This window comes from Pyxicephalus adspersus, chromosome 1 (assembly GCF_032062135.1).
Source record: "Pyxicephalus adspersus chromosome 1, UCB_Pads_2.0, whole genome shotgun sequence".
NCBI lineage: Eukaryota > Metazoa > Chordata > Amphibia > Anura > Pyxicephalidae > Pyxicephalus > Pyxicephalus adspersus.
Window position 1 is genome coordinate 79967261 of NC_092858.1, and position 17933 is coordinate 79985193.

A 17933-nucleotide genomic window follows, 5' to 3' on the forward strand; every position below is an offset into this window, starting at 1 on the left:
TCAGAGATGTAAGTGGGACAATAACTGTGTAGGGATTTGAAGGCAAAGCACAGGAGCTTAAATTTGATTCTAAGGTGAAAAGGAAGCCAATGGAGAGAACTACAAAGATATGTAGTGGAAGAGGAGCGGAGGGAAGGATGGATGAGTCTGGCTGCAGCGTTCATAATAGACTGTAGAGGAGAGAGTCGGGTTAGTGGAATACCAGCGAGAAGGATGTTACAGTAGTCCAGACGAGACGAGACTAACTAGGCAGCAACTTTTCGATAAGAAAGTATAGTGTTACTTTAAGAAGCAAAGCATTATGGTATTGGTGGGATAAACACCACGTGACAGACCAGAAAGCATTCATCACACAATATGGAGAGCTGCGTGTAGTATAACTGAAGTACAGACAACGTTGATGATTGGGGGACGATTGAATCAGCCTGTGAAACATAATGGGATTGGTGGGATGGACACCACGTGACTCGGACCAGGAAGTAGAATGTGATCTCCATACAATGTGGGCAGTAGTGTATAGGAGATTGGACTGCAAACATTGATGAATGCGGGTCACCTAAGCAGCCTGTGTACAGTATGTGGAGGTAAGAAAACGGGCTTTTATATTGGCGAGATATTTTTAGTTATTGTGCGCTGGTAAAAAAAAATAAAATGATTATCTATACAACAAATAGGATTAAGGGTACAGGAATCGGTAAATCACGCTCACCTATGCTGAGGTGTAGCACAAGGCCAAGGTACAATATACAGCTTGTGTAGATATTTCCTGACAATGAGCTTTTCTTATTTGCTTCCATTTGTTACGCAAAATATACATATAAAGCTGGGGGTATATAAAACACGTGTGTGCACCATGTCTATGGGTAATCATTGCACAGATCAGCCAGCCCTATTACCTAATAGTAGTAATGCAGGGTCATAAAAAATAATTAGTTTCTGATGCTGCTTATGTGTACTTCCCACTATTCTGTTCACCGCTGGGAATGACATGAAAACTCCACTACTTCCAGGTTTAGTGGATCAGGTAACTCGTGCGTGGCATTTGAGCACTGACACAGCGTCCTCTAATTAGATTGTAAGCTCTTTTGACGGAAAGTGACATGATCTTGGAGTCAGTCAAGTGTGGCATAATTTGGCTGCCAGTGATTAGCAAAGGTTTCATAGGAAGGTAAATTATAATATGCCTTTTTGTGTTCAATATTAAATTCTTGAGTGCGATCTTCTAATGTGTGTATTTTGTTATATTTTTTTAAACAGTGTGAACCACAAAGAAGTGAAAACCTGAAAAGCTTTAAAAGTATTCTGGTGAATATATTCAGTGTACATGTCTGAATACCAAAGGGAGGGAGAAATGGCAAAAAAGCATTGTTCCCCTGCAAAGCCTGTGCAAGGAAAAAGTTCTGATTGTCTTAATGGTGACTTTCCACAAAGCCAAGAATTATTTAGCGATCCGGAACATGTGGAAAAAGATACCGAAAGGGATATTGCCGTTATCCCACATAGCCAGGATGACAGGTAAGAACATGTGTTACTTTGTTGTTGTAGAGTAGATGCCTCATGTGATCCTATAGGTAATGACAACCAAAGGCTGGTGATGGAGAAAATGGTAGTCAGTTAACATTTTCATACAATTGTTTATGCAGCAATTCCATGCATTCAATCCTTTTGTATTGTAAAAATAGGTGATAATGCACAGATACAGATACTCTTATATTTAGGCTTCAGGTAATGACAGGTGCTTGGCATTATATATCTGCTGCTCCCTGGTTGTGTCACTACTTCAGGTCAATAGCTCCAAGTTCTCACCCAAGCCAATGCTATTCAGTTTGAAATCAGCTAGTCTGAAGAGATTTCAATGTTTTATTACAGTGAAGGGTTTGGGTAACTACACAATGCTGCACATACCCCAATGAAACTTTAGGAATTTGTAAACTTTAAACTGTGACTGTCTACTTTGTATATATAGGGTGTAGTAATATTTAATAGGGATGTGGATTAAAAAATGATATTCCAAGCATTTTTCAAAATTGTCAATAGTGGATTAGATTTACGTTTTGCTTGACATACATGGTTTATTAGCCACAGAAGTTAGTTATTTCACTTGGCGTACATGTCAATCCTTAGTTTGCTGTATTATAAATAATTGCCTCTGCTTTTGTCATTGTTGCCACGTAGTGTTAGCCACACACATGCAATGGGTTCTTTTTTTAGGATGATTTTCCTGTCTACGGAACCTTTCTCTGCACAAGTAGATCCCCTCCTCTAATGGAAGGGATATCTTCTCTAATAAAGATTTTATGAGAAAAGGTTTCTGCTATAAGAGTGTTCCCCAGTCCTGGTTTCTTTAATAGCATATGGATTTGGATTTCCCAAATCTATTAGCATACACCTCCTTTCTGGGAGATGTGCTATCAAAAATACACAAAACAAAAACAGTTTTTTTTTTTTTTTTTTAATACACTTATGCAATAAAGTACTTTTTACACAACTAGTTTGGGTATAAGCTACACATACACAATTCAAACGTTTTCAATGTGTTGCAACAGTGGCAATATATATGGCTATATAAATAGGCCCCCTTTTGACATGTCCCCCCCCCCCCCCCCCCCAAAACCTCATTCTGCAGATCTTTCTTTTCCCTAAAAAATTTGAAGATGGCTTTGTTTCCTTATGTAAATTATATACACAGAGGAGGGGGGGGGGATACAGGAGACTGTCAAGGAACAGAATGGGCAAGCCATGAGCTATCCTTTGAGGGAACAATATGGGGTCTGGTTAGGTAGTTACTGTCAGGAGATAAGGCAGGGTCTTGCAGCAGCAAGATGGGAGATGAACTATCATGTTGGGGAAAGTGGTCATGACCAGGAGCAAGGAGTCTCATCACATTTGTGACCTCTGGGATGCCCATTCCTACGTCTTTGAGTTTCATTTACAAAAAGATTAGTACTAAGGCTAATGTCACACTTGCAACAAATTAGCGGCATGATGACTGTAGTTTTATGTTACAGCATAGTGAATGACATCTCTATTTTTTTTCAGTGTTTTGTTTCAAGATCATATTGTTTGTAAACCCACACAAACTCAACGAAAACGAAAATTGCCAACAATTTACAATACTGACTCTGATGAATCTTCAGACATTCAGCCACCTCCCAGAAAGCTTACCTTAAAAGAAATCTTTGACAATCACTTTAGAAAGAAAGTAAAACGAAAAAAAAAAAAAAAGAAAAAAAAAACTAATCCATATTTGCGCAAGAAAAGGGGACCTGGTGAACATCGCAATCGTAAACCTTTCTATTCCATTTCTTTGGAAGAAAGGAGAAGAAGATTATTGCACCGTAGGTTTCCTTTTGCATCAAAAAAGCACACAAGCTTAAACCAGTATTTTAAATATGAGGTGAGATACCATCAGCTAATATATGAGAATTTAGTGTTTAAAAGCTGCATACAAACCCTTTGTATTTTTAAAGATGAAGTCCTCAAATAGAAAAAAAAATATTTGGAATGCTATTCCATCCTGAATACTAACTAAAATTTTAATGAAGGCTAATGGTTTTTACTAATTATTAGTGTACCTATATTTCAGTGTTAGTTTGATTTTTCACTTTCAGGATAGCAATTATTTATTTTTTAGCTATTATTATAGCTTTTATTTTTTTATTACCAGTATTGTTAATATAAACATGCATTTTTTATACATAATTTCAATTGTTAGTTTTTTTTTTTTTTTTTTTTTTTTTTTTAGAAATAACTCTAATATTACAATTTTGCTTTACTATTGTAAATTTTTATTTTTGACAAAAAGTTCCTTTTAATGGTACTTAAATGGATTCTTAAAGTTCCACTTTTACAAATGCTCAATCAGGCAGGTCATTATTGCAGTAATTTCTCCCGCCTGGCTGTATGCTCCGAGTTTCAGGCCACAAAGCTAAGCTGCACATGCGCAGAGTTGTCTTTGGTTGCCAGGATACCTGGCATTTCCAGCTTCTTCTGCGCATTCGGGAAATGAATGAACAGACATTCGGGAGTTATGACTAGAGTTTTCTGCATTGTGTTCAGTATCATTTGGGATCTGTTATCTTGTCTCAGTATTACGGGGCCTTTTATTGGCAAATCTAAATTACCTCATATTAGGAGTATTTTTAAGACTGCACTTTGATTGCAATTTTGTTGTTTGGACATATTTTTTGCCATACATTTGAATTACAGTGCTGCGTAATATGTTGGTGCTAAATAAATCCTGTTTATTAATAATAATGATAATCATCATAATAATAATTAAAGGTATATGTTTTTCAATGCAGCAACATGTTTTGGGTGGATTTCTGAACTGTGTGAAACAAGTTAAGTATGAAAAGCATTTTCAACAATCTCTGATGAATATAGATGTAAATCTAAAGAGTGAAGAACTGGAGGAAGAAAGTTTAGAGACAAGGAAATTCAAATACTTGGATGAAGATGACCCTCTTTCACCTATTTCTGAGTCTGGGTAAGCATTGTGGAGCTTAATGTATTAATTCTAGGGGCACACAGATGCCTTCAAAAGCCAGATGTTACACAGTTGTGTGAAAGTCCACCCATGGAAACAAACTTTTTTAACATATTTAAACAACATTAGGCCTTTATTCAAGCAGTGCCTAACATGTTTATATTGAGATAAAACCTAAATAAAATAAACCTTACACACGTTATATTCTCAATAAAGTATATTTATTCTTTTTTTTTTTTTTTCCAAAAGGAAAAACCCTCTGCATGTGTATTGCATACTTTACAAAAATATTTTTTACATTTTTTTTTTCCAAAAAAAAAAAAAAAAAATCATGTTTTCCTTACCACTTATCTGCTCTTCACTGGATACTGCCGGGTTCAATCTGCAATTATATCTGCATTCTACCACATTGTACCAATGTTCATTTAATAAATACCAGTCTGGAGCCTGCAGTGTCTAAGGTTGTGTAAACATGTTATATTTTTGTCATTGGAAACAAACTTTCACAATCATTTCCAACGACAAAAGACTCAAAGATGAATGAAGAAGTGCTTGCGCATACAGTGCAGTTCTGGTCTATAGAGAGGGGGGAAAGGCTAAGGCCTAAAGCTACATACACAGGTGCAATAATTGTTGTTGGAAAGTATCTTTTACGATCCTTTCCAGCGACTAGGGACTGCACGATGCATGAAGATACAGCACCGCTCTGTTCTATGGAGAGGGGAGGGGAGAACAAGGTAGCGACACCCTGCCGGGCGTTCTCCCCCTTTGCTTCCATTAGGATCGTTCGTCGTCCACCGTCTGTGGATCCGACAAGATAGTCGTTCAGACAATGGATGATGGGCGCTGTACACACGCCAGATTTTCGTCTGAAATCGGCTGAGATAATTATCTGACGACAACCATTAGGTGTGTGTACGTAGCCTTGAACTACGTACACAGATCAGATGATTCTTGTCTGAGACAATCCTCAGGGCTTGTCTCAGACAGGAATCTGACATGTGTACAGCAGCCATCCCACATTGTTCATGGATCCATCCTGGTGGATCCTTGAACTACAGAAGGTGAAGAACGCAATGGAGGTGAAGGGAGGAGAGTATAGCGGGGTGTTTGCTCATTTTTCTCTCCTCCCCTCTCCAAAGAACAGAATGGTGCTGTATGTACAGCGCTTGTTTATTTGTTTTGTCGTTGGAAACAATTTTTCATGATCGTTTCCAACAACAAAATTGTGTTTACACAGCCTTGATGTGTTTTCTGCATAAAGCTGACAGGAGAAAAGCCTTGTAACATAAATTTATTGGGTTTATTTTTGGGTTATAACATATCTGTTTTCTTATCACCCTTTTGGTTTTTGTTGTTTTATTATTTATTACCATAAGTGGGGCTTTGGAGTCCTAAATCAAACTTATGTTAAGCACATGACTGATGTCATGTCCTTAACATAAGTTATTTAATGTATATACGTAGTATGTTTGCACTTTATGAATACAATTTATTATTATTAATATTAAAGGCTGTGCCAATGCTTGGTAGCCACACACTTATCATAGTGATCCCTATTTATTGTACAACACGTCCTAGTCTGTTGGACCGTTATAATATAAATTAAAAAAATAAAGAATATTAAATCAACTTTGTACTGTGAGTTAACTGGTCAAATTAAAGCAAACCAAACACTCTTATTTTCTGTTGATCTCAAGGTGTAGAACAATACCATGCATATTGGATCATTTAGTATTTTATTTAAGATAAATCACTCAAGATCAGAAATCACTGCATGCATGCCCATCATTAATATAGATTATCTCTATCAAAAATAGAATTTAACAAAATGTATATTTTTATTTTTCAGAAACAATGAGGACAATGATACAGAGCCCTGTGATGCACAAATTGTGGTGAGTCTGTAATATGCTATGGTAAAGTACAGGTATAGTCTGATGGGGAATAACTGAATCAATTTTAGAACTTCTGTTTTGCTGTATTTGACACTTCACCTTCCCCCATATCATAATGAACATTTGCTTGGTCACATAAAGCACAGATTAGGTAGTAATTTACCCCTTGTACACAAGAGCAGTTGTTGTTTGCTTTTTGGTTGCACCTCTGGCTTCCCCTCCCCCATCTTCTTTTCTCTTGATCCTTTCCTGTGTCTGATGAGTCTCTCTTCAGGTTTCTCTTTCCTGGCATCTCCTTTTTTTGCTTTTTTATAAATATCCCACTACCCCAGACCACTTTTTTGGTCTTCTACTTTAATTGCATGTTGGTTATCTTTCCATAGACAAGAATATCCACTGGGGTGTACATTGTGATCCTTGCCCTTTTATGAAGTTTTAGGCCTGTTACTTGACCAATTTCAGATCATTTTCCATTTTCATTCTCTAGTTCTTACTCTAACTGAATGAGAAGGACTTTATTGTATAGATTAAGGGGAGGTTTTCAATTCAGTTTTTTGTAGTGCAATGTAAAACACAATACTTCTTTCAGAAGTCTCTGTGTGATAAAGGATCTTGATCTGCACACCTAGTGCAACTGTTACACAAGACTTAAGGTGCGTACACACTTCCAATTTTTATCGTTCAAAATGAACGATCGATTGGGCAAAAATCGTTCGTAAAAAAAAAGAACCAACGACGCCGACGAACGAGGAAAGTCGTTGTAAACGAACGACCGGACCGGCGGATCGGATTGGACGACGATCGTTGAACATCGTTCGTGTGTACGATCGTTCGTTGATCGTCCATGATCTGAGCATGCGTAATGAACGAACAGGAAGTTCGTTCACTTTCCTGTCGTGCACATAGTTCCTCTATCGCTCAAACGATCGTATCTATTGTGTGTACAATATCTACGAACGATCGTGTCGTTATCTCTATGTGCAGGATCGGTGCTATACGATCGTTCGTAGATATCGTGCAGGATCGTTCGTCGTTCGTTTTCCAACGATAATAATTGGAAGTGTGTACGTAGCTTTACTTTGAATGAGAAAATGAAAAGAACACAGAAATGAAAAACTACACTTACAGAGGCACTCCCTTCCCACTTAGCAAGGGTTATATGCTTCTTCAGCTCAAGTGTATTGAAGAGGAACACTTACTTATCTAATCCATTGGGCAATAAATGGCCCACCATTGCTCAGTTATGTGGATGGGCCTTTGGCATCCCCACCTAAAATTAATTGTAGCAGATAAAGTCAAACCCCACAAATGTGGCATGGAGCACCAATATCAAAAGTTTTTAGGGCACTGGATGAAAAAAAGAGGGGAAAACCTGTGGGAATGAGAGGGAAAGAAAGTAAAAGTCAATTGTTAGTACCCCAGACCTAAACAAGCATTTCATCTTTACATTGCAGGAGTAACCCCACTGCAAGAACATTTTTAAACTGATATTATTTACACTGCCCTTCATTTATTCTCATTTGAGTTTCTCACTGTGCAATAGGAGCTGCAATAACTTTAGACAAAGTCCACTTTATTTTTTTGACTGAAAGACGCCCAAGCACCATCTAGCCCCTTCTTCCACAACAAGATTGTTCCTTCGGGTTATTGGATTTCAGTTATTTTAATCAGGGAAGCCTAGGTGTAGTCTAAGATGATCTGCATGAAAATGATCATTTTACCTGGGCGGAGGGGGAGAAGTACTAGGGCAGGGTGCTACAATGTCTTCAGGAAGCTGTGTACAGCATCCTGCTGGCCATTCCACCAGCCATGATACACCTGCATTGTGTAGAGATTCTGAAAAAAGCGAAAGTCTTGAAATGGGAGCTCTTGTTTTGGTACTGAGGAGGGAATTTTATAGTGAAGGAAAATCTGCCAAACATGATGTAGCAGGCAAAAAACCCTAAGAGACCCTAACCTTTGTTATATTTGATGTGAATTTCAGACAAATGTTTTGGATTTTAAGATTTTGCAGCTAAATCTCTGAAACACAGAGGTTTTGTCTTCTTAATGTAAGTGGATGATTTTTGTTAATGCATTATCCTCTCTTTTGCAGGAAAACCACACCTTTATTTTGAACAGCCGCATACCCAAAAAGAAACTTTGGAAAATAAAAGCGAAAGTCTCTACAACAGATAACTAAAGATATATGACTATGAAATTAAATCACACAAACTGAAACCTAATTTAGGAGACCTTAAAATACTTCTGCTGGTGCCTTAAAATCAACAGTCCAAACGTGCCATCCAAGAAATTATGTAGCATATCTTTTTTTTTTTTTTTTTCCTTTAGGGAACATGTTCCGTTATTTACTTCATCGGAATATATAGTGAAAGTGGAACTAAATCTCGCTATTCTCGCCTGTCCCTGTTCTATCGCACGGCTTGGAACATGGACTTTCCATTCTTTTCTTCCTAGATACATTCTTTGGCCATCATGATTGACGGAGCTAGGATGACATACTCATGCACATGCAAGTTCCATTGGAAGATCAACGGGTAGGAATGAATATTTCAGAAGGAACATCACCTGTCCCTTTCTGCAATAATGCCCTACCTGATCCAAAACCTGGACACTTGGTCTCCAGGTTTTCTGGATTATCCAGCTTCACTAATGAAAGTGTATGTACTCCATGCTTGGAGAATCGGGCCCATTGTGTATTTTGCATTAAAGCTTTACGGACATTTGACTTAAATTGCTAGAAATGAGCTTTCATTAAAATTTTGGACAAAAATCTAGAGTTGGTATAGCTGTTATCCAGCATTTTTTAGTTATCTGTCCTGCAGAGTCACTGTATGAATGACATGTAATGAGTACTGACTGCAGTTTCCTATGGGAAGGATGCAGCAGGGTGCCTCCTATTTACCTCTCCCTATCCATATATTTTGACTTCCTGTAAGGGTGACATTCTTCCCACTTACCACCATGCTAGTGTAATGTCATATGTGAATATAGTATAGTAGGGGTTCTCTGAAGACCTGAAAGTTATTTCAAGGGTTCCTCTGTATTAGGTCACAAAACACTGGAATGAGCAGTGCTGTCTACATCGTACTGTTTATGCATTGTATAGATGGCTAATTGAAAAAAAAAAAAAACATTTTGATTTTGAAAGCATTCTCCCTTTTAGGTAAAACATATAAATGGAAATTTTGCAGCACAGTACTGTATATTCAAAGTATTTTTATACAATTGTGGAAAAAAATTCAGTTATAACTGGCACTGCCTCTGATTACACTTGTTTGAGTCACCAATGTTGCTCTTATACAATAAAACCTTTTCATTGGTATATTCAACAGACCAAGAAAAATTTAATTTTTGGATTTGCATACACTTTATTGACACACACACATCATTTTCTCATTAAACTGTAAAATGCAAATAATTGTTTAATCATGTAATTGCTATGTATTTGATTTTTTTAAATCTGTAACTCCCTAAGGCCAATTCATTTACAACTGTACCTGGCTCCACAAGTGTCTATCAGCTTCATTTCCCTGATGTTATCTGCTGCATATAGTTATATCAAAGAAGTCCTCTTGAACAGCCAAAGCCATTCAACAGGATTTCCATTTGTACAAGTTGAAGGCATGTGTGGTGGGATGTGATGTCTGGAACTGTATACACCATGCACAAGGCGCAATAAAGCGTATTTGTATAGTAGGTTGAGTTTCAGCCTTTAAATGTGCTTGATGATGTGCTTGAAAGTGCGAGCATAACATAGCCTTACTGTGGATGAAGGGTAATGTTAATGTTGCCTTGCAAAGGCACAGCAACTTCATTGAAAATAAGTGGTTTTGCAGGGAAACTATTGGTTCTGTGATATTTGCCTTCCGCGCCTCTCTTCCTCTCCCCCAGCCTAGGATATGAAGGAATCTTGTTTTTTTTAAAATAAACTTCCCTCCTGAAGAAGTGGACACAATCAATGAAACGCGTCAAGAATAGCATGTATTTGTATCCTGCATGCTTTGACACGGTGTGATGTTTTTTTAAAGTTAAAATTTTGCTCTATTCCTGTTTAAAATTAAATAAACTGAAGTGTGAAAAAGTTGGATGTTGGATATTACCTAAAAAGTCCCATATTTGATTGGAGAGAAACATTTGAAGTTCATACAGGGATGTGGCATATGGTTAAAAGATTTAGAATGGAAGGTACTTCCAGAAGTTTCTCTTTTGCATATACAGTTACAAAACCTTCCACGTACAAGCACCCCCCCCCTCAAATCAACTCCAGGCCTTATATCTACCTAATTGATAATGACATTGCGAAGGAATTGCCCACACCAGCCCATGTAATAGCCTTTGAGTCAATTGTCCAATCACTTTTCAGCCCCTTGAAAAGAAGTGACAAAAAAAAAAAAAAAAAATAATTACATTTGTATGCAATCTTTTTGTTCAACCCACTGATTTAAAGCTGAAAGTCTGCATTTCAACTGCATCTGAGATGTTTCATTTAATATTAAGTGTGGTAATGTTCAGAACCAAAATTAGAAAAAAGTTGTCTCTGTCCAAATATTTATGGACCTAACAGTAGTTATATCAAAGGAAGTTCTCTTCAGCATCCAAAGCAAAGATCATAGCCATTCAACATGAATTCAGTTTGTACAAGTGGAAGGCATGTGCGGTTTGATGTGATGTGTGAAACTATACACCATGCACAAGGAGCAACAAAGCATATTTGTATGGTAAGTTAAGGCTGTGGGGTATTCCTGTTCTCTTAGAGGGGGCTTCCCAAGGTGGACTTTTCTAAGCCACCTACAAATGCACCCTCCCACAGCCAAGATGAGACTCAATAAAACAATACACTTATTTTTTTATTTTTATTTTTGTTCGGTAGTGCATTGGCTCAGGAACAATTGACCCCCCAGCACAGGAATGATTGGATTTACTACTCACTATATAATAGAATCAGATGCTGCATTTATTCAAAGAGGTCAGGAATTTGTGAAATGCTACAACCAACGGAATGCACAAATCATTTGAACATCTCTATGGGGTCTATTTGTAAAGCAGTGAATCTGACATTTTCTGGTTGAAAATTGTGTGTGTTGTGTGTTGCACAATGAATTGTTTATATGTTTGACCTGGAGGATAAATTGTTGCACTTGGTTATGATTGCAAATTACTTCAACTAGAGTTAAAGCGTAGCTGAACTCAGAATTTTTACTTTACATAAAAAGATGGACAGCCCTTTTATTTAAAGTAAAAACTTTTTGGTTAGTGTTTTTTTTTTTAAGTGCAACACTAAGATAAAAAAGGGTGCAGCACCACCCCCTAATTCTCGATTGCCTAGGGGATCAAGAATGAATGGCAGCTCAGAGCCTCCCAGGATACCTACGTCACACATCCCAGGTGGCTCTTGGCTGCTCCTTCTACGCATGCGCAGAAGGAGCCCTTTCATCAATAGGGAAAAAATTGCCTATCTCATGCTTGCGCAGTGAGATCAGCAAGTTTTCCCCCCAATCTACATCACCCGATTCTGTGCCTGCAGGTGATGTAGGAAGAAGAACCGTGGAGAAGATGGATACCGGGACGACACAAGACCCGATGGAAGAAACCTCCCGACAGACTGATCTATGGGCGTGAAGGTATAATTTTTGGGTTGGTTTTGGGTTTACTTCTGCTTTAAGAGAGATTCTATAGGATGTACTACTCGCCTTATAAATTTCTGATTACATGGACATCGTTTTATTCATTAATCGAGAAAATAAAAAATATCCGTGCTTGCAGATTTACACACATTGGTGAACAAAGGTTGTCATCATAGACTAGGCTCTTGGGATGTGATAGAACCCTCGCAGGGCCAGAAGTAAAGGGAATCTCTTGGCTGCAGCAGCATGCACATATAGTAGTCTCCCATCTATTTATAGTGGAATAAAAGTTTTGTCTGCAGCGTAGATTTGGAATAGCTTGCTGAAAACATGGCCATGCCCACTGAGCTTCCATGTGGCATCACCCAGTGCCTCCCCTGATCCCTCTGATGTCCTGTACAATCTTTCACTTTGCAGCAAGTGAATGTGTGAATGTGAGCACATTCATCAGTCTCATCCCACAATAAATACTTAGGGTTAGTTACCCATACAGCTACAAACTTGAAAGCTGCATATATATATTCCGGGATGCAGGGTTGTAATAGACATAATGCTTGTTTAACCCGGCACGTGTAAAGCGTGCTTATTGTCATCTATTACAGTGAATCAGATCCCCTCAAACATTCCTATGTGGGAATCATCCACATGGCAGTCATTGATTCCCACAAGGGAATGTCTGATATTTCATTATTGTAATATTGCTAAGCTGCTGCATGTTTTATGTAATTATCAGACATGGAGACCTTGCTATTCAAACTAATAAATACAGACACAAGTGAAGTCATCTCCAACCCCCATGTGACACTCCCTGAGACCGCCCCAATTATTCCGGAAGTGACGCCACACTGCACCATGTGGCTTGGCGCATATAGGTCGGCAGCCATTTTAGAAGGCTGCAGATGCAGCATGGCAGTGCTGGCTGCTGGAGGTAAGATGCTTGCGCCGCTCAATCCTTCTCGTTGTATGGCGCTGACCACGTGGCTGATCACTGTCACCTCTTCGGGTGTAGAAGTTTCTCTTCTCCTCGGCATTATGCTGATGTGAAGGTTTTATCACCACTTTCCAGCACGTGGCAGTTTTGTCTGTCTGATTACTCAGTACAGAGTATGTCATTGCTGACACGAAATCCTTCTCTTGCAACCCACAACTCACTGCCTGCTGTGACTTGTGTTACTTCTGTGAAGGGACACCCCGTGTGCCGCGGCATGAGTGGGGACACCCTGTGTGCTGTCACATGACTGACTGCTTTATTTCTGTCTTCTAGGTTCTGCATTTTGTCATCCCTCCTCTGACACAAGGTAAGGTTATGTGATTGTATGTCTAATACACTTATATTGCTGCAATTATTGGCTCATTAGAAGTCACATATTAGAATGAGTGTTACCAACAGATGGCAGCTAATTGTAGAGGGAAGAGGAAGGCTGGTCCTCTAAGCTTAGTGACATGGCTCATGTCTTTATGGGAATTCATAGGCAATGCATAGGCAAAGCACTTGTTTTATTGATTGAGATATATAATCTCCATTTATTTAAAGTGAAGCCATGTGTATGGTCTGCGTTCCATTTCAGGGTGTCCCCATCTTCTATACAGAGATTTTCTCTATTTGGCTGGCAGCTGATTCATCCTAGTACAGACAAGGGATGCTTTGTCACCAGAAGCCTGGCATGATCAGACTGGACACATTATTGCAGAAGGGACATTGCCCTCTATCCACTAGTAACCCGTGTGATCAAGGATTTTTAAAATGTAATTTACATTCCACTTTTGCAGTTCCAAGTCTTAAACATCAGTAAAAAACAATAACCTGGTTGCTATACATTGAGGGCAGTAGATTTAGAACAGACAATGCAGCAGTCTTGGTATTGTGTTGCAAAGAGATTGCTGTCCATAGCATTATCAATGTGAATAAAGTGGCGGGAATGTATCATGTGCTTCTATACTCCACCTTTATTGAGGTCTATCCCGATGGAACTTTGATGTAAGTTCATATCGTTGGAAACGCCTCATAGATTAAGCTTGCAGTTCATTTTGCTTGCTAGAACCTTGTATTTAGTGGAATTTGACTGCATGACATGTGAGAATACAATTCTGTCTTTAGTATCCTTTACCTGCCTGTCACTTACCAGGTTTATTCTCCTTTAGATGGATAATGACCGGACTTGTGTCGGAGTTGTCATCGGCTCCCACAGAATGAAGCATAACCAAGGTAACTACTTTAATCTTCTGAAGTTATCGTGCTGGTTTCCTAGAAGAAACGTATATTTTAGTGAACGTGAATTTACATCTTTCTGCCATAGATGGGGGGGAAAAATCATGCATTTCATGTGCTTTGCCCTCTACCATAACTTGATGTCTCCTGTCTGTGATTGGGCCCTTAATTCTAATTCAGCCATAACCAGAAAAAAATTGATGTACTAAAAGAAGTATTTATCAGTGGTGTCTTTACTGACCCCGATCTGGTAATTCTCTACATTCACTCTAACCTGTAATATCTGGCACTGTATGGTATCTGCACTCAATGGCTTTTTTTCCTGTTGTGGTGTTCAATAAACAGTGCAATATTAAATCAGTAAGTGGCATCGTTGGTTTCAAGCCTTTTGTGTTTGCAGACCTGGTTTTTATACTGATACAAAGCTTTTTGGTAAACTGACGTTGATTTATAAGGGCTAATGAAGTCTCTTCTTACAGGTGAACATTGGCCAAGGATTGGGCTATTCACTTCTGATGCCAAAAGGACTTTGTAAGTATGACTGCAGGCCGGGGTTTATGTCTGTTAGTCCTTAGGTACATGTACAGAGAGATCTGTCTAGTGTGCTCCTGCCCACCCCTGAAATGGCCTAGTGGCCACCAAAGATTGCTGACCCCCCCCCCAGAAATGTGCACACACCGAAATAGATATAGCAGGACAAAATGGCATTGGAGGGACAGCCCCTCCTGTGCTAGCCCTTGTTGATTCAGAAAATCTCTAGATCCGCCCCCCATGCATAGCAGGAAGTTACATCACACAGCACCATGTGCCTCAAGACACCCCCCCCCCCCAGAAGCCATTTTAGATTCAGCATGGATCATGGAACTGATATCTATGCTATCAGCATATTTGCAATTTTTTTCTATCTAATATAGTTATTACAAATAGGATGGGTATTGATACTGATCAAGGTAGATGATAAGCATTATATTCCCTTATCTGGTTTTTGCAATTTTTAATGTGTGCTATAATTAAAGTGCATAAATATTTTCACCTTTTTATTAGGAACAGTGCATTGAGATCTTAGTGGGTAAAGCTCCTCCTGCTAAGACGGCAGCTCTTTTCATTTACAGTTTAGCATTGCATAATGTAAGGATTAGACCATTGTATATAGGAAAAAATACGACTTTTTTAATTTCTGTAAGATGTAAAAGTTAAGGGTATGTTGAGTAATAAACAGTAGCTAGTCTTAAAGCTGCCTTATTTAAAAATGTTCTCCATGTCACTGATTAAAACTGTGCTGTTCACAAGAGTTTGTATACCACAGATAAATCGGTGCTCAGCCCAGATATTTTTTTAAGCTGGGTGGAAAGAAATTGTAGGTGGGTGGAAGACCATGATTTGTGACCAAACTCTTCAGTAACCACGAAAAACAGCTGGGTGGTTGCTGAAAACCGTCGGGTGGTGCGCCCAGCTAAAAGGGCCTGGGGAGAAAACTGTAAATCTAGTTGCTATCAGGCAGTGTACAAAGCTCATATTAATGTTTGTCTATACATATTTGGCTGTGCATTATGTATATGAGTTGTAAAGAATTGAGATCTACTTCCCCCTAGTGGACAGATAAAAAAACGACTTATTCTGTTTAACATTGTAGTTTTCTGGGTGTCATTTGCCTTGTTTATATGTTTAGGGCACACTCCTTCATGAGTATGTCTCTTTATACAACAGGGCCATATCAATGCACAGGTTTTGCTTCCATCATGTGGAATGTATTGCAATGATGACAATGAGACCTGTTATATTTCTTATGTTTTTATAAAATGTTGCTTTACATACTTTTTTTTTTTTATTCTCCAGGTGTGTCCTAAGATGATCAGTTGTAATAACTGCTTCTACAGGGATCATGTACCATGATGCTGGTAAGTAACTTGTTATGTAAGTTACAATAGCACATACTTTTAAATGTCTGTCCTATCTCTATAGAAGCAGACTACTGTTAAGTGCTGAGACTGAAACCTTCTTTTGCAACCCACAACTTGGTTGATTTTGTACGAGTTGTGTTACTTACAGGAAGGGACATTTATTTGTTGGTGTTGAAAGTATTGCTTACTAATTGCTTTATTTTTTGCAGGATCAAATTTTGTTGCACCATGTAATATGAGGTAAGGAAGTTCTTCAAAATTACTTATGGGGGATCCCAAAAATGCCACACTGATCATATAGCTGTCGTGATGATTTACAATGTTCAACTGCTCTGAATATAAGTGACAGACTATATAGTTTTTCTGAACAGCTGGCACTCTGGCTAACGCACTATTTAAATATTTATTTCTAGTTTAACACATTTTGTATTTTTATATTAATTAGGTATCTGAGGCACTAAGACGGATCACTCAAAGGTAATCTTGTTAATTTTTATTTATTTTTCATAAACAATCAGTGTAATACTGTGCAGTTCCTACAATTTTTAAAACCTGAAAACCAATTCACACCCCAATATGGCTATATGAAAAGGTTTACTGTACAGTGTAATCTGCTGCTGGTTTCTTGCCTTCTGTACACTAAAACAGATAATTTTCAATCACTGAATGTTCAAGAAGTCCAGAAATCTTAACGTTTAGGCCACTTCTTGAGGTCTATCCCGATGGTGCTTTGCTGTAAGTTCATATCGTTGGAAATGCCTCATAGACAAAGTTTGTAGTTGCTTTGCCTGCTGAAACCTTGTGTTCAATGGGTTAAAACTGCATAACAATTATCAAACTGTAATGCAAGGTCAAAAAATTTTTTTTGCAGTGATCTTGCAATACATTTTTTCCATAACAAGGCAGTGAAATTCTAGTGTGATTGTCCTGCCTGTCCCATAACAGATTTTTTTTTTTTTTTCTTTTTAGATTGAAGTGGGTCTAAATATGCGCTCTAGCTCTCATCTATTCTTACTGCACTGAATAGTCCTCGGTACAGGTAATTTGGGAGAAGTTTATTTCCTAACCTGATAACTAATATAATTGTTACCTTTTCTGTAGTGTTGCTACAGTAAGCAGCCTTTCATCAAATGCAGTTTTAGTTGTTTTTTCCGCATCACATTCAGCTTTAATGGCTATACACCTGTATTCAGTTCAAGTGATGATTTTTATTTGTTCAACTGCTGTGTGACTAAGGAGTGAACGAAATTTCTGTATATCTGACTAGAACTGAAAATCAATCTGTTTTTGGATTGGAATTAGGCTAATAAAATAATAATAAAATGGTAAAATATAGTATACTACATTATTTCAGTAAAGTGCTGCAGTCTATATGCCAATTTTTTGTTGATTGACATTTGATAATTTGAATTTTTTTTTACTTTAGATTTCTTCAGACAAGGATTTAAAGTTCAGCTCTTAAAAGGTAAGTGGCTGATTTCTGGTATGTTATGCACTGAATGGTATCTGCACTCAATAGCTGCTTCCTATTGTAGTGTTCAATAAACAGTGCAATATTAACTCAGCAAGTGGCATCGTTGGTTTCAAGCCTCATGTGTTTGTAGACCTGGTTTTTATGTTGATACAATTTTTTTTTTTTTTAAGGTATTTGAGTTTGAACTAAATTAGTAAACATAAAAAAAAAATTCAGAGAGCTTATCCTGTCTTTTCTTTTTATACAGGTGGAGAATTCAGATGTTTTTTTCAGGTATATAAAGATCTTTTCTTTTCAGTAAGATTGACTGACTTCAGCCCATAGTTATTGTGTGA

At 38.0% G+C, this 17933-nt stretch overlaps 1 protein-coding gene, 1 long non-coding RNA gene and 6 other non-coding genes across 8 annotated transcripts; all 8 read left to right on the top strand.

Moving 5' to 3' along the window:
- The first annotated feature begins 425 nt into the window (after positions 1–425).
- Positions 426–9733, top strand: TAF1D (TATA-box binding protein associated factor, RNA polymerase I subunit D). Its single transcript, XM_072415911.1, has 6 exons — positions 426–584; positions 1258–1515; positions 3040–3397; positions 4305–4489; positions 6342–6387; positions 8483–9733. The coding sequence occupies exons 2-6, from the start codon at positions 1325–1327 to the stop codon at positions 8567–8569; spliced, it is 867 nt and encodes a 288-aa protein (XP_072272012.1). The 5' UTR covers positions 426–584; positions 1258–1324; the 3' UTR covers positions 8570–9733.
- A 3151-nt stretch (positions 9734–12884) lies between these two features.
- On the top strand, positions 12885–17933 carry LOC140333909 (uncharacterized). Its single transcript, XR_011921444.1, has 10 exons — positions 12885–12942; positions 13279–13312; positions 14157–14220; positions 14703–14754; positions 16060–16121; positions 16334–16364; positions 16570–16601; positions 17094–17163; positions 17551–17589; positions 17846–17933. It is a non-coding gene; the product is annotated as an uncharacterized lncRNA (long non-coding RNA).
- On the top strand, positions 13964–14090 carry LOC140321910 (small nucleolar RNA SNORA18). Its single transcript, XR_011919036.1, has one exon. It is a non-coding gene; the product is annotated as a small nucleolar RNA SNORA18 (small nucleolar RNA).
- LOC140321899 (small nucleolar RNA SNORA8) lies at positions 14509–14648 on the top strand. The gene has a single exon (XR_011919027.1). It is a non-coding gene; the product is annotated as a small nucleolar RNA SNORA8 (small nucleolar RNA).
- LOC140321904 (small nucleolar RNA SNORA1) lies at positions 15873–16006 on the top strand. Its single transcript, XR_011919031.1, has one exon. It is a non-coding gene; the product is annotated as a small nucleolar RNA SNORA1 (small nucleolar RNA).
- On the top strand, positions 16154–16283 carry LOC140321920 (small nucleolar RNA SNORA40). Its single transcript, XR_011919044.1, has one exon. It is a non-coding gene; the product is annotated as a small nucleolar RNA SNORA40 (small nucleolar RNA).
- On the top strand, positions 16831–16956 carry LOC140321909 (small nucleolar RNA SNORA18). The gene has a single exon (XR_011919035.1). It is a non-coding gene; the product is annotated as a small nucleolar RNA SNORA18 (small nucleolar RNA).
- Positions 17616–17753, top strand: LOC140321901 (small nucleolar RNA SNORA8). The gene has a single exon (XR_011919028.1). It is a non-coding gene; the product is annotated as a small nucleolar RNA SNORA8 (small nucleolar RNA).